Consider the following 15,417-nt stretch of genomic DNA (forward strand, 5'->3'; position numbering starts at 1 on the left):
AGGGCTCTGGTGCACAATTAAAAACTAATCTCATTTAAGTAAATCCATGTTAAGTGATGTAAACTGAATCTGGAGAGGCTTGAATACCCAAATTAAAATAAATAAATGCATAAAAAGAACAGTACGAAAAGAAGGGAAATCTGCATTCCTTTTCTTTAATGAAACAGTTGTTAAAAAACAACAAAAAAATGTTTGTTAAAATTGTGGTTATATGATTTTCATTTTAAAATACAAAAAAATTGAAGCCATCCCTTGGACAAAAGAGTCCATAACAGTGGTCATTTCTAACATTACATTAAACACCATATAATAGAAAGTTAAAGGGAAACTCACCTCAAGTTACATTATACCATTCATAATTTCCTCATATTTTGACAGTTTTTCTTTAATAGCTTTTCTTAAATTGTCAATGGAGTTCTGTTCGCAGTGACACTGATGTTTTACTGTTCAGTTTTTGAGGAAAAACATAAATGGTATAATATTATAATCTGTATCGTTTTAAAGTTTTTTAAAAACTGAACAGTAAAATACATTTTTAAATTAATTTTTGTATTTGTATTTTGAAAATTAAAAAAACACTTGTCTTCTAATACCTGTTTCTGAAAGGAAAATTGAATCACCAAAAGATACACTGACCCTCAACAAAATGTTACATTATTTGCTAACTAACTAAAGAGTTAACAAAACGTTACAATGTTAATGGTCACAAAACAAATTGAGATTTTAACATTTAGATGCTGAGTGGTATATTTGATGTAATTTGGGTGTATGCTTTATTGATTCATATTCTGCCTTAAACTCATGCTTATTCTTATATTTAAGTTGCTTATGTTACATATTTTCCCATATTTATGTCTATACTTTCACTTTATGTGTATTGAAAGGTGCAACTTGAATAAAATTGCTGTTGGCATAGATTTCCATGACAACAGGAAAACTCCATCTGCTGAGGAGGACTGTGTGATCTGATGAAAAGAACATTTTGTTTCCTGCCTTGTGCTGAAGCTTGTTGTGAGGCAACATTCACACTATCAACATTAGGAGATAAAGATAACAAGGCTTTATTGACAAGAAATTTGACATGAGTCGCCTATGCACAACTACAACTATGACAGACAATGTTAAGGAATAAAATTAATAAAAATAATGTGTAATGACAATACTAGCTAATAGAACAAAATTTATAATAAAACAGATTGATTAAATAACATATAAGTAATAAAGCTAGCATTAGTGCAATTTGAATATGACTTTAACGATGCAAGACAAACAAAAACATTGAAAGTGTTAATCTACTGATAAAGAGATGTTCTGACACACTTTTGGAGACAAAAAAATCCTCCCCTTTTTTCTGTAGTTTTGATATTCTGTTAGAAATTGTAAGTCTGTCTCTACAGCAGCTCCCTCATCGCAAAAACAGCACAGTCTGTCCTCTCTGAGCAGTATGCTTGTCTGTCCTCATCTTTCGCCAGACTACGGTCAGTCTGTACATTTTCTTATTCACTCTCTCTCTCATTTCCAGTTATTTAAACATTGTGACACACATTTCTGACCCCCCCCCCCACACACACACACACAAATCACTGTGTTACATAATATTACATTCACTATTATGTGCAGTACTACTTTTCATTATCATTATCATGTTATATTATTTTACCCCCACTATCATGTGCACTATTACTTCATGTATCATACACAATATTACATATGATATCATGTGCAACATCATGTTAATTATCTGGTGGAAAATAACTTCATACTTTTTAGTATCATTGTCAATACTTCTTTTATACTTTAACTTTCTTTCTTTCTATGTTACTTCTATTATTATTCAGTTAGGCCCTGTTGTTTTGCATTTGCTCCTTATACACCTTATCACTCCTGTAGTTGATGTATTTTTCTTTTCCTTTAGTTTTTTTTTATTTATATCTGCTGAAACAATGGTTGCATATTTGTTTGTGAATATCATGCACTGGTATAAAATAATTACTTATGAGAATTTTCTTTGGATTAATAGGGACAATTGTAGCACAAAATAAACTGGGACACTAATGATTATGGAATGTAACTAAATACATTTATTCAAATACTGTACTTGAGTTCAGTTTTAAGGTACTTGTACTTTACTTAAGTATTTCCATTTTATGCTCTTTTATACTTCTATTCCATGACACTTTTGTGGCAATATTGTACTTTTTACTTCAATATTACTTCATTAGTTTCTTTGTGAATTTAGATTATTACACAAAAAATGAATCAACAATTAAAATATGTCATTATAGGTTAAGTTACCCAACAATAAAGTAATTAAAATTAACCTCATCTATACCAGCTTCAACATGAAGCAGTGTTGCCCTACACATTAATGCATCACTAATTATAATCCAGTAAAATAATATGATTCTGAGATGGGATACTGTATAATTAGTAATGTACTTTAAGTATATTTTGCGGGTTATACTTCTATACTTTTACTTTAATACGATTTCGAATGCAAGTGTCTTACTTGTAAGAGTTTTTTAAACTTAGTATCGCTACTTCTACCTTCGTATGTCTTTTCTAACACTGGACACAGACAAGTCACTGAGGAAATGTAATACGTTTTTTTTTTTTTTTTAAACCACCTCTGGTTGTAATGCAAGCCACCTACAGTGAACATTAAGTACCCAAAACTTTAAAAACTAACTCTCATCGTACGTCTATGCAGTGTTATGACGGAAAGAAAACGCACTAAATAGCAACAACAACCAAGATTTAGAAAATATAACTTAGTTTTCAATGAGAACAATATCATTAATTGTTTAACTTCGACACAAACACCACTGTTTTCCAAGAATCTCTGCTGAGAATTCAACAACTGCATTCCTTCTCTTGTCTCGTTCAACAACAAACAGGAAACACACGTACTATAAAAAATGATTGAAATCCACATAAGCCAATGACATGTACCGAACTCCGCGCTTAGCCAATCGGCTTAGAGAAGAAGGGCGGGACGTCCTGTAATGTGATGCAAATTCGACGGTCAAGCTTGTTAGTCCCACCTTTTTGTGTTTCCCGCACCGTCAATCAAAATAGAAAAAAATCGACCCGAATTCACCGATCAACACTAGCCCGCCTTTGATAAAATAATCATGTTTGGAGTTTAGTTGATCAGATAATCCTCCCGGTTACTACCATTCACGCTATGACTGGTACGTAAACATTTAGCGCATCGAAGCGTGCAACTAATCGGTGAGTTTGTGCAACCTACAGCGGAGCGAGCTGCGTCTTTTTATCTTTTGCTCTACTGCTAACTAGCTAGATATGGTTAGCTAACAGAGCTAGCTGCCTAGCCACGGAGTTGACAAAGTAAACAGTCAATCTGGGCCGAAATTGCCTCAGAATCTGCGCTGCAAAGTTGAATTTCGCAGTCAGCTCCTTTTGGACTGGAGAGTGGGGATGCTTTGCGGGCTTTTCTGGCAGGCAGGAGTTGAAGATTACAGAGTTTTGTTGCTGAGTTTCCCCCTCTCTCCCTGCTAGCGCCAGAGCAGCCTCTGAAACAAGGAGAAATGGCGTCCGCGGACGTGGACAGCAGTCAAAGCGAGTTTCTGCAACCCGGCGGCGCAGCGGAAACACAGGTATCCGACATTTTCTAGCTCGTCTTTCTCGCTTGCTTTCGATTGCTGGTTGTGTTTTTGAGAGCATGAAGTTCACACGTTTTAAAATTTTGATGGCATGGGGTGAAAGCCGTACACTTCCTGTGTTCCCCTCAATAACGGCCACCCACTTTACCCCTGTAAAACCCGCCCATAGTGGGTAGGACACTCAAGTCAGTCACTTGGGTCGGCTCGCTGGAAGATAGCCGGCGTACCTTCAGGCTGGGAGGATGTTGGGGTGTGATAATATTGTAAGGCTAGCGTCCATAATCAAAACAGTAGCGTTCAATTGTGTTGTAATAGCCACCCATCCCCCACACACCCTGCTCTGTGAGCCTGTTATCTTCTCTCTGTGTGTGTTGGTGGTGGCTGTTGTACCGTCCATCCTTTGCTTCAGCACAAATCCTACATGATCTCCCACTGCCTATGATTTATGATTTACTCCCTCTTTGATATGTCAGCACAGGCTCTGAATCCTTAACTGATTTACAGACAATAGCCAGGCTCATTCCCTTTTCCTGTGATCAAATCTGAATCTTGATGTATGATCTGTCCTTGTTAATCTGTGTTAATTTTGCTCCCAGACAACAGATATGTCAGCCATCCAGCTGACGGGTTCAGACCGATGGGAGGTGTTAACCCCCGTCACAACCGGGAAGGAAGACCAGGGAGTCGTTCACATTCCAAACTCGGGGATTGTCACGTCCAACGGGCAGTACGTGCTTCCTATTGGGAGTCTTCCCAGCCAGCCCATTTATGTTACAGCGTCTGGGAATGAGGCTGCAGCCAATGGGGTGTCAGGCATTCAGTATCAGGTAAAAAGAGACAGAAACACTTTCAAGAGGCTGTTCATACCTGGTGCTAACATGCGTCCTGGCTGAATCAGTGACTTGCAAGATCCCTGGGTCACACCTGACATTGCAGTGTGTCTTGAGATGCTTTTTGAGTGACCACCTCTGATCGGATCCAACTTTCATGCTCTATATGCAAATAAACACTGGGGTTATTGTCAGGTGGATATTCATTACTGTCCATTTGGCCGTTCTATACAAAGAGCTGCTTTACCTGCACTTTCAGTAGCCTGGCAGTATTTTGACTGTCTGACTGTATGGAAATCTGATATTTTCATATCACAGGTGACGAAGAAAGGCGTTAATGACAGAGAACGTAAATTTACAAGAGGGCATGAATGATGACATATCTGCTGTAGCTGTTTCAGATCAATATGCAAAGAAATGCATTCACAAAATACGTTGTGTTTAACTGCTGTTCCCACAGTAGTAGGAAACATGCTGGGACAAACTGTTTTTAACACAAAGAAAGAAATAATGTCATTGAACCATTAAAAAGCAGCTAAGGATTGAACTGATTACCAATTACAAGTATTAACTGATAATATGTGTTTTGTGCATCATTTCTCCAGAGCGCACAGATATTCTCATGGTTTGGTTTGGTCTGTCTTGTTTGTCTACAAATGGCAGTAATTGCACCCCATAGGACATTGTTTTGTTTGGTGGAGCCATTTGTTGAATTTGACATTTCAGGCGAACAAGAGCAGCCGTTTTGAATAAAAGCCTTATTGTTTTATTATTGTCATTGTTTGAATCATTTGTGCATCCTAAATTAATGTTTCATATAACTTATGTGCTGCTAGAATAGTTTAAATTAAACTTAAACTTAAAAAGACTGCATTTTGTATCTTATTAGTTATTAATGATGAATTGATTATCAGATCTTACATCCGCTGCTTATCCTGGCAGCTGAAAGAGCCCAAACACATAATTTACATTACAATGCAGGAGGTCAGTTGAGTAGGTGGCACTTCAGTGTGGCCCAGGCATACACACTGATGAAAGAATGTGGTCACATGTGGCCCAGGAATGAACAGCTTGTAAGATACAATAGGTAATCTGTTCAGGTGATGATCTTACTCAGAGTTGTCGCTCCTTCTTCCAGGTCATCCCTCAGATCCAAAATGCAGATGGGACACTTGCAGGGTTCTCGACACAGGGACTAGATGATGGCACAGGGCAGATCCAGCTTCTCCAAGATGGTAGCCAAGCCAGCATCGGGATCAGCTGTGCCACAACGGCAACCACAGACCTCCTGACGCAGGCGGGGCAAGTACAGTCAATCCAAGGTGTCCCGCTGGCTGGTGGGTCAGCGTACACCAGCACGGTACCTGTAGGGCTGCCCAGCAACATAACGTTCGTCCCTATAAACAGTTTGGATCTGGAGTCTCTAGGGCTGACCGGAGCGCAAACAGTCCCCATCGCAACAGGAGTGACACCTGAAGGTCAGCTGATCATGAGTGGCCAGACATTGGAGAGTCAGGGTCAGGACGCTGGCGCCAAACAGCCGCTGGTGACGGTGAGCGACGCCAGCGCCAACCCAGAACTCTACGTGCCAACCACCACTTCTTCCTCTAACTCCTCCAATCTTCCCGAGACCATCGACGGCACTGGGGTTCTGACCCAAGCAACCGCTGTGTCTGCAGGCGTGTCGGACCCCTCCTCGTCAGCAAACTTCAACTCCCACAACCACCTGCAGCAAATCCAGGTCAGAGTGTGTGTCTTTTAACACCATGTCATGTGTACATGTGTCAAGCATGTGTGCTTTAAAGCAGCAGTTTCTCAGCCTGGGGTCAGGACAGTCCTGAGGTAAATCTGATGGGTTCCAAGAATTTAAGTTGTGAGAAGAAAATCAATGTTTCTGTTACACAAAATTTAGTTTATTTCCTTGTGTGATGCTTAAAACTTCATTCTTGGCAGGTGTCTAAAAATCTTTAAATGAGACAATCTTAGAAGGAAAAAATGGTTTACACTAGAAAGACCAGAACTGATGACGTGATTAAACCCAAATTTTTTTGGTCTTTGCCAAAATTTGAGATTTGGAAACTGCCAATTACTGAAAGTTGGAATTAAATGTCTGGTCAGATTTGTAGACTTGTACGTGTATTATTTCACTAGATTGTTGTTAATTTAAATTTTAAAAAAAAGTCTTGTTCTTGTTTACAGTTTCCTCATTATTTTACAGGTCTGGTGGGCTGCCAGGCCAAAAGAAATCGCTTTGTGTTTTTTGTTGCCAAAATGAACACCAAATATCATTTGATTCAGAAATCAATGATTTACGTTTGTGAAGGCCTCTGTGCATTTTTTCCCCCGAAATGTGAATCAACCTTTGTGTCATTGCCTGGGAAAATCTTGGAAGCAAGTGTCACTGTGATCAGAGTCCGTTAAAATTACTGCGGAGCACGAGCATATGGTATGCACATTAGCTAATGTGAGCATGGTGCTGTCTATAAAGAGAAACCAGTCTAACGCCGGGGATGGACAACCAAATATGTTGATATTTTTCTCCAAAACTCCAAAGCCAATGAAAAAAATAAAGATGGAGCAGATGTAGGCCTCAGTGTCTCCTCTCTTTGGGGTTTGCTTTAAAAAAAAAGCCTTAAAACGTCCAGAATCCAAAAAGCTGATTTTTAGGCCTTAAAATGTCTTGAATATGATTCGTCTTAAAAATTAATTGAATTATGAAATTAACATTAAATCTAAAATGTTTTTTGGGAAAATATTGTTCAGATTCAGATTTTATGACTCTAGACTTTGTGGTGTGGAGTACAAACATAAAACAAAGCAACAATACATTGGTGGACGACCAGAATAGATATCTGTCACAAACCAGGTCATTTAAATGTATTGATTATGTTGCAACAACTACAAAATGAAACATTGAAACAATAACGACTGACGCTAACTGTACAGATACTTTTTGGCCATTATGGATGTGAAATAGGTCTTAAACTGCATTTATAATGGTCTTAAAATGATCTTAAAAAGTCTTAAATTTAACTGAGGTATTGCACTGGAACTGGTATCTAGAAATTTCGAATGATGCCCAGCTCTAATGATGGAGAACTGAGAGGACACTGCTTTGTTTTAAGGAGTCACAAGCCACAAAGGTTTAGAACCACTTTAAAAATTTCCCAGAATTTATTTGGCCAACCCACTTAGGTAGATTTTCCTCCTGCTGGGGATTTTCTACTTTGCACATATACTGTGTAGCTATAATTGAAAGTGCAGACTGCTAGAATGGTGCATTAATGTGCTGCCATATAGATTAGAAAAAAATACTCCTATGATCAGATTTCAGTTTATGAATGCAAGGCTGTTGTGCAACCAGCTGTCAAGGGTTTAGTGTGCCCCACCCTGATGGTCAACATCCACCAATACATTCTTGGCTGAGGACTGCACAGTTAATCATGGTAATTGCAATATGGCCAAGTGTAATATTCAAATCTCAGAAGCTGCCATTTATTGATTAAGGTAAAATATTTGCAGCACTACAGTGCTTCATTATAATTCTGTTTGGTCAGAGATGTATGAAAACCAACATAACATCATCATGATTTTTTAATAGTCATCACATCATTACAATATAATTTTTTTAGTATATCATTCAGCCCCAAATTGGCCTGTGAGAAATGCAGGAAGTTGCTTTCTTGGTCTTTGTGTGTAATTGTAATTTATTTTTCTGTTTCCTTCCTCTTGGCAGGTGTCATCCTCTAATGCCACCACTATCTCGCAGCCCATCCTGCAGCTGTCTGGGGACAGTCAGGCCCAGGTAGCCCAGGTGGCTCAGGGCCAGGACCTGAATGCAGCAGCAGGTCAGACTCTGCAGAGCGTGCAGCTGGTCAACCCGGGGACCTTCCTCATCCAGGCCCAAACCGTCACCGCTACTGGACAAATCCAATGGCAGACCTTTCAGGTAACCTACAGAGAGTGTGCAAGACATTTCCTCTTGTGTCCAAGTAGCATCTTTTGTTTTTTTTTTTGTGCTGTTAAAGATGACAGATTACTAACAAATGTTCCATCTGTCTGTGTAGGTTCAGGGTGTCCAGTCACTCCAGGGACTCCAGTTGCCCCAGGGTCAGGGGCAGGCTCAGCAGCTGACCTTAGCACCAGTCCAGACCCTCCCTCTGGGCCAGACAGGCCAGGTCAGCCTGCCCAACCTCCAGACGGTCACGGTGAACTCTGTAACACAAAGTGGAGTTCAGTACACACAAGGGGAGGATGCAAACAGTCCAGCTGGTATGGGGCAACTACACATGCTTCACATCCTAACACACAATTCTTCATTTTTAGGGACAAATCTTACATTTCTTGTGTTAAGGTTATAATATGCATATCTCTATATTAACATGTATTAAAAACCTAGATAAATGGTTATATATTTTGTTGAGCTGTGTACTTACATTATCCAAATGTTTCTAACCATGTTCAATCTCAGAGAAATCCGTAATTTATTCAAGTTAACAAAGTGTTTCCTAATTACAGCTAGTTGTTATGATTTCCAGGAAAACGTGTTTTAATGTGAGAGAGACGCTTAGTAGCAGAACATGCATATTGTTCATTTAAATCACTTGACAAGATCCTGAATATGCTGCTTCTTTGCTGGTCCAGGTATCCAGATAAAGGAGGAGCCAGACTCAGAGGAGTGGCAGCTGAGCGGCGACTCCACGCTGAACCCCAGCGACCTGAACAACCTGCGTGTACAGATGGGAGACGACGACATGGAGACGCCGAGCGGGGAGGGCAAGAGGCTCCGCAGGGTGGCCTGCACCTGCCCCAACTGTAAAGAGTCTGGAGGAAGGTGAGCACACAGATGCCAGGAGGAGGTGTTAAGCTCACATTTGTTAAAGGGATAGTTCAGAGTATTTGAGGTTGGGTTGTATGGGGTACTTATACTTACAGCTCACTCCCAGTTTGGAGAAGCAGAGAGGAGTACTGGTGTAAGAAGCTAAGTGACATACTGGTGTGGACTGGGTCAGCAGCAGTCTGCCAAACTCCATGGGTGTTTGGTTGGTTTGGTTGGCTTAGAGAGAGCGATATTTGGCTGACATAACAGATGTTTCCTGTCAGAAAAGGCTGTCTGATAGCAAAGTAAAGAAGTGAAAATGTTCTAAATATGGTGTGTACTCAAAAACAGGGTCTTTTAAGGCAGCTGAAATACCATTTGTTGCTGAACCTGATCACAGCTGTACTTTGCTTAGCTTCTGTGCTGGTACTCCTCTCTGCTTCACCAAATGGGGGGCATTTCCACCGGCATCTAGTGTAGGTAATAACACTGACTAGGAATAAGTACCTCATACAGTAATTCAAACTGTCCCTTTTAAAATGAAGATTAAAAATTAATTCAGAATTGCTAAAGGTTCTGGATGTCCTAAAACATCATTAAACAGCATAATTACAGTAATAAGAAACTACATTACAGCATTTTTGCAGCTACAGCCAGATTTAATACAACCATAAAATCCATTTTAGTGACACTTTTTGTAAGACAACACCCAGATGTTGCATCGACTGTACTAAACACTTGATGTCTCAAAACGCCAAATTAGCTTCTCTGTTCCTTTATAGTTGAAACTAGTGTCTGGAAATGATGCAGCTTTATATTTCTGTATTTAAGTTGTTCAACTGGGTTTTAATGCCATTCATGTGTCGTGGAAAAACTCAGGTTTTTATGCAAATCTATATTTGCATGCATATTCATGCAAATCCAGAAAGCATATGCATACTTTGTCAGTGAGTATTTAGTGATATAACATTGTTTTATTATTTAGCACATTTGTGTGTGTTTTCAGCTTTTGCATTCATTTACTTTGATTTTTGTGTTAAATTTTGTGTATTTGTGTTTTCCACTCATTTCACAGAGGATCCGGCATGGGGAAGAAGAAGCAGCATATCTGCCACATCGTCGGCTGCGGGAAGGTCTACGGTAAGACGTCTCATCTGCGAGCTCACCTTCGCTGGCACAGCGGAGAGAGACCCTTCGTCTGCAACTGGATGTTCTGCGGGAAGAGATTCACTAGGAGCGACGAGCTGCAGAGACACAGGAGGACACACACAGGTGAGACGACGCTCAAATGAATCTGGTTTCTGTTCAAATCACCTCACGCAGATCTACAAGCCTTTGATTGTTTTCAGTACTTTCTGTTGTTACTGCCTGTTGTTTTGTTGCATGGAAACACAAACATCAAGCAAATGAACACATTTTTTATGTTTGGAGTGAGTTATAAGTAGAAAACAGTAATGTTGGCAGAGTGTCAACAAAAACAAAGTTTGTACATTTTCCTGTTTACAGTTGAAACACAGCAGATTCCACAGTGTTTTAATGTCCCTCGTAGATGTTTGTCTTAGGTTGCCCGTGTTTTCTTTCTGATTACACAGTGAGTAATAAGACGTGTTAAGCATCATCTTGAAAGTGAGAAAATGACGAAATGCAGCTGCTCCAAAAATTGTGAATGATGCAGCTAATCACCAAAGATTGAATCCAGCTTACACTAATCATTTAGAGGGAGATGAATAAATTTTACTAGCCTTTATTAGTTTTATAATGACCTAAACAGCCTTAGCAGTATCAGTCAAAATGATTTGATTTGGTGTGAAAGACAGGTCAATAAATAGAAAGTTATCAGAATAATATTAATCATTTATTAAGTAAAATATTGTGGGTGTTTTATTGATTTCATTATGTTTTGTGTGTCCAAAATAAATTTCGTGTTCCATCTGGCTGCAAGACAAATGTCCCTTCGGGGATAATTTAGATTTAATAAGAAATTCTAAGGCAGTCTTTGGCTCAGATCATCTCTGATGAGGATTTATTATTAAACTAAATAATTTATCAATGCAGCTTTAATTAGATTTTTATCATTTTAATGTTTAAGGCCCATATGAAGGAACACTAACTGTCCTGATGAGGATTATCTGAAGAAATAAGACCTGATATTATTCACTGCATTACCAAAATGTGTACTATACTTCTGAGTAAATTAAGAGTAGCATAATTCTTTTCAGAAGCACTGCTCAGCCTAAACATGGTAACCTGTGCCAGCAATAAACTAGATTTTAAATATAATATTAATAGATATATATTACACTTAACAAAGTGAAACCTTAATCAAATTTAAACTGAAGCATCACTGACGTTGTTGTTGTCATTGCTACTGCATTGCATTGTGGGATATGTTTGCTGCTGTAGTGTCCAGGGTTTGCATACTGTAATATTTCCCCTGTAACAGTATGAACCGTGTGAACTATTGGTTTTATACTGAGGTTTCTGACAAACTAAAGAATCCCACATCGTGTTTTAGCACACTAAATAGTATGTTGGTAAGGAATTTTAGACACAGCTCAATAGTACATTTTAGTCACCTACATCACTACATAGTGTTTGTTTTTAATTACTGTAACCTGTGAAAATAACTGTGAACAAAAAACTATTGTGTCATGTAGTAACAGGTGTATTGATCAGTGTCCTCACACCTTGGTGCTTTTGTTGTGCCATATTAAGGCTAAAACTCACTGTACAGCACCTGTTCTGAGTTCAGTCTAGAAAATAAGAAGGCCGGTAAAGTGTAAATGTTATCATAGTATTTTTTCATTTTGTTATTGCTCAGACTTTCATCATTTTCTGCCAGGACTTTGTTGGTGTTGGACACATGCTGGCATGTTCAGATGTTGACAAGGACTGTTTTTCCTGAATTTAAAAAAAAACATATTTTCTCACTTATTTGTAGGATTTCCTTATCGCTCACAGAGACTCAAAGTTCTTTGTTTTCTGGGTTAGAGGCTTGCTGTGTTGGTAGGTGTCACTGGTTGTACACAGTGTTCAGGGATACACAGATTCGTTTCTTGCCCACTGCTTCACCATCTAAGTGTTACCAGCGTTTAGTTGGATGACGAACACTACATTTATAAACTGAATGTGTGTCCTCTGTGCAGCAGCAGAGTTGCAGCACAGAGCAACAGGAGTCAGATTTCAAATGTAATGCCGTAGGCTAATCATGAGAGTGTTTGACAAGTTGATGTGGTTGTACTGACTAAAATCTGCTGGAAGGACAATTATACAGAGCCCCAGCAAACAGTCATGGGGTGAACGCAGACATAAAAATGACTATTCTGTTGTTCAATACATCAGCATGAAGCAGATTACTGTTGCTAGTTTGCCAAAAGTAAGGCTAACTTGGCTAAACCGAGCTAGCCTTGACAACAAACTAACACTTGTCTGATAGAGGGTTCATTACCAAGTTTTCAGTTTCCTGTTCTGAGCATTTGTTTTGTTTAAAGGGGAGAGCTAAAGACCTGACATTACAGAACAAAGTAAGTGCTCTAACTTTACAGATATTGAGCATCATTGATGAATGTCTTTGCTTGTGATCCCTACTGCATTATCAAGAGCATCAGGACACTATTTCCACAAAGAAATGTTGTGGTTACGTTTTTTTTTTAAATGTGATTGAGCCCAAAAATTAAAATCCCATCCACCTCTGCTGTATCGGGGTGGATGCAGAAATGTTAGACAGTTGTCTCAAGACTTGGACTCAAAATTATCTGCATTGATAGATGCCAGTAAATGTATGTGAGACATTTTTTTTTGTAATTTGGGTGAACATACGCTGTGTAATGTTCTGTCTGATAAAAGATTTTGGAGGTAGATGTTGGTATTCAGGGAGGTTCATATCAAAGTATATATTGTGAATTTTTTTTCCCAGAAACTGTTTAGCTTAGTTTTGGGAACTATACTTGCCCACAGTCAATTTTTACATGCCCATGAACAAACTGTTTTAACAAGAGTTACTTAAGTTAATTGCCATGTTTCATGTGTCTATGAAATGTCAGAAAATAGTGAAAAATGTGCATCCAAGTTTTTCAAGCCCAAGTTGTCTTTGAATGTCTCATTTTGTCAGTCTAATACTCAGATATTTAGTTTAATATGGTAATTGATGATGATAATATAATATGATGATTAAATGGAGATAAGTGGGAAATCTTCATGTTTGAGAGGCTGAAAACAACATTTTCTGACATTTTGCATGAAATATTACTTTAATGATTAATCGATTATCAGAATACTTTAAGGCTTTTTTAAGGGTTGGACAAGTGAGTTGCCAGATTTACTTGCCCAACATGGCATTTTACTTGCCCCTGGGAAAAGGGCAGTCCTTATTGTTGAGCCCTGCATCTGTACAGTACTTTTGGTAGTGTCAACTCTTTTAACGCTTTATCCATTGCTAAGTTGCTAAGCTAAGTTTTTCAAGCATTCATTCATTACATTGAGCTATTTTACAGTGTTTATTACTTTTTGCTAAATATGCCAATCATTTATACATTACTTTTATCTGTTTTTAACCAGTTATCCATTACTGTTGGCTTTTGCCAGCTTTTTTCCATTATTCAGTACAAGTACTGACTATTTCAACTGATTATCTGCTGCTATGAAGTTAGCTAACAAAGCTAACTTTTACAACCTTGCATTCATTACTACAGAATATTGCTGTTGTTTTTTCCCCAGAGATTTTTCAGAAGGGAAGTATGTTGAATTGTGAAAATGATGTGGGATACAAGTTAAGGAACCAAAAAACCCGAATCCAAACATTTTAGGCTTTTCTGCACTGCAGTTTATTGTTATGTATTGGCCAACATACACATAAGTACCAGTATTTTGGATTTAAACTAAGTTAATTTGTCCACGCCATCAATCCGTCAGTGTTAGTTTGTGTTTTTAAACCAGTGAAGGTGTTTTTTTACTCCTGCACACGGTCTGATGTTTGTGTTTGTTTCTCACAGGAGAGAAGAAGTTTGTGTGCACAGAGTGCTCCAAGAGGTTCATGCGGAGCGACCACCTGGCCAAGCACATAAAGACTCACCAGAATAAAAAAGGCGTTCCCTCCACGTCTCCGCCCACCACCGACACCGTCATCACCGCCGACGGAACCACGCTCATCCTCCAGACCGCCACCCACGACCTCGTAGGCAATCAGGAGATTCCTTTACAGCTGGTCACGGTGGCGCCCGGTGAGGTCATGGAATGAGGTGGTGAATGGGGGTGCGGTGGTTTTTTTGAGAACTGGCCTATCACAGGGACCTCTTGGGCTTTTCTCTTTCCCTCTTACCTTATTTTTGTTTGTTTTTTACATATGAATATATACGTAAATATATATGACAAATATATATATTTTAAGTAAGAGTTATCATGACTTTATGTTTGTTTTTTGCAGTCTTTTTATAGGCGGGCAAAAAAATAACATTAAAATGTGGTCGCTATGTACACGCATAAACACAGTCAGACACATACACACACACACACACACACAAGAAAACGTATTAACACTCAACACACAACATGAATACGCAACACAATGAAATGCCTTATTTTGTATCATACTCTTGTATAAAATGCTGGAGGTGCATGTGTTTTTTAAGCTTTGCAGATGATGTAACTGTAACGGAGATAAATGTGTTGATGTGATGAGGAGGAGGAGGAGGAGGAGGAAGAAGAGGAGTTTCTAAAAGAGAGAAAAGGAAGTAGTGAACCTCTCTGGAATGATTGAATTTGTGTCTCTGGAGAGTTCTGACAAAACCAAGCGGTCTGTTGGAAGCAGCACCACATCCACGCCGAACTGTTGCACCGCTGCTGCCATAAATGAATGCTTTGGCTTTGAAGGAATAGTTCAGCAATTTGGTAAATGTGCACATGGACTTTTTTTGCTGAAAAATAGATGGGATGGAAGCTGTTGGCGTGGTAAATGTGAAACCACTGGTGGGCAGTTCAGATTTATTGGGGGTTATGTTCTAGGGAGTTTGCCAGGCAACCTCTGGAGACTGCTCCGAGCCAAGAAATAGTCCAGTACCAGGGGTGTAAATCTTAAGTTTCATCATGATACTATATTATATCGATTCTTTGGACAACAATATGATATGTAAGGGGAAAATGTACA

At 38.9% G+C, this 15,417-nt stretch overlaps 1 protein-coding gene across 3 annotated transcripts; it reads left to right on the top strand.

Moving 5' to 3' along the window:
* Positions 1–2,634: 2,634 nt before the first annotated feature.
* Positions 2,635–15,417, top strand: LOC146310931 (transcription factor Sp3-like). Of its 3 annotated transcripts, none has more exons than XM_084742258.1 (9): positions 2,635–3,234; positions 3,523–3,620; positions 4,223–4,453; positions 5,595–6,197; positions 8,193–8,405; positions 8,524–8,728; positions 9,101–9,290; positions 10,351–10,547; positions 14,267–15,417. In XM_084742258.1, exons 2-9 carry the CDS (start codon positions 3,552–3,554, stop codon positions 14,509–14,511), a joined length of 1,953 nt encoding a protein of 650 aa, XP_084598384.1. In that variant the 5' UTR covers positions 2,635–3,234; positions 3,523–3,551; the 3' UTR covers positions 14,512–15,417. The 3 variants fall into 3 exon arrangements, with proteins under 3 accessions (XP_084598384.1, XP_084598383.1, XP_084598385.1); XM_084742257.1 differs by having other exon boundaries at positions 2,635–3,194; XM_084742259.1 differs by lacking the exon at positions 3,523–3,620 and having other exon boundaries at positions 2,635–3,194.

Source organism: Lutjanus erythropterus, chromosome 18 (assembly GCF_056507025.1).
Source record: "Lutjanus erythropterus isolate fLutEry1 chromosome 18, fLutEry1.hap2, whole genome shotgun sequence".
NCBI classification, from domain to species: domain Eukaryota; kingdom Metazoa; phylum Chordata; class Actinopteri; order Lutjaniformes; family Lutjanidae; genus Lutjanus; species Lutjanus erythropterus.

What these genes read in the sequence shown, in the direction of transcription:
- LOC146310931 (XM_084742257.1), top strand. An exon ending in TCCAATGGCAGACCTTTCAG is followed by an intron (nt 8,406 to 8,523) that starts GTAACCTACAGA and finishes CTGTCTGTGTAG; the next exon opens with GTTCAGGGTGTCCAGTCACT. An exon ending in ACACAGGAGGACACACACAG is followed by an intron (nt 10,548 to 14,266) that starts GTGAGACGACGC and finishes TGTTTCTCACAG; the next exon opens with GAGAGAAGAAGTTTGTGTGC.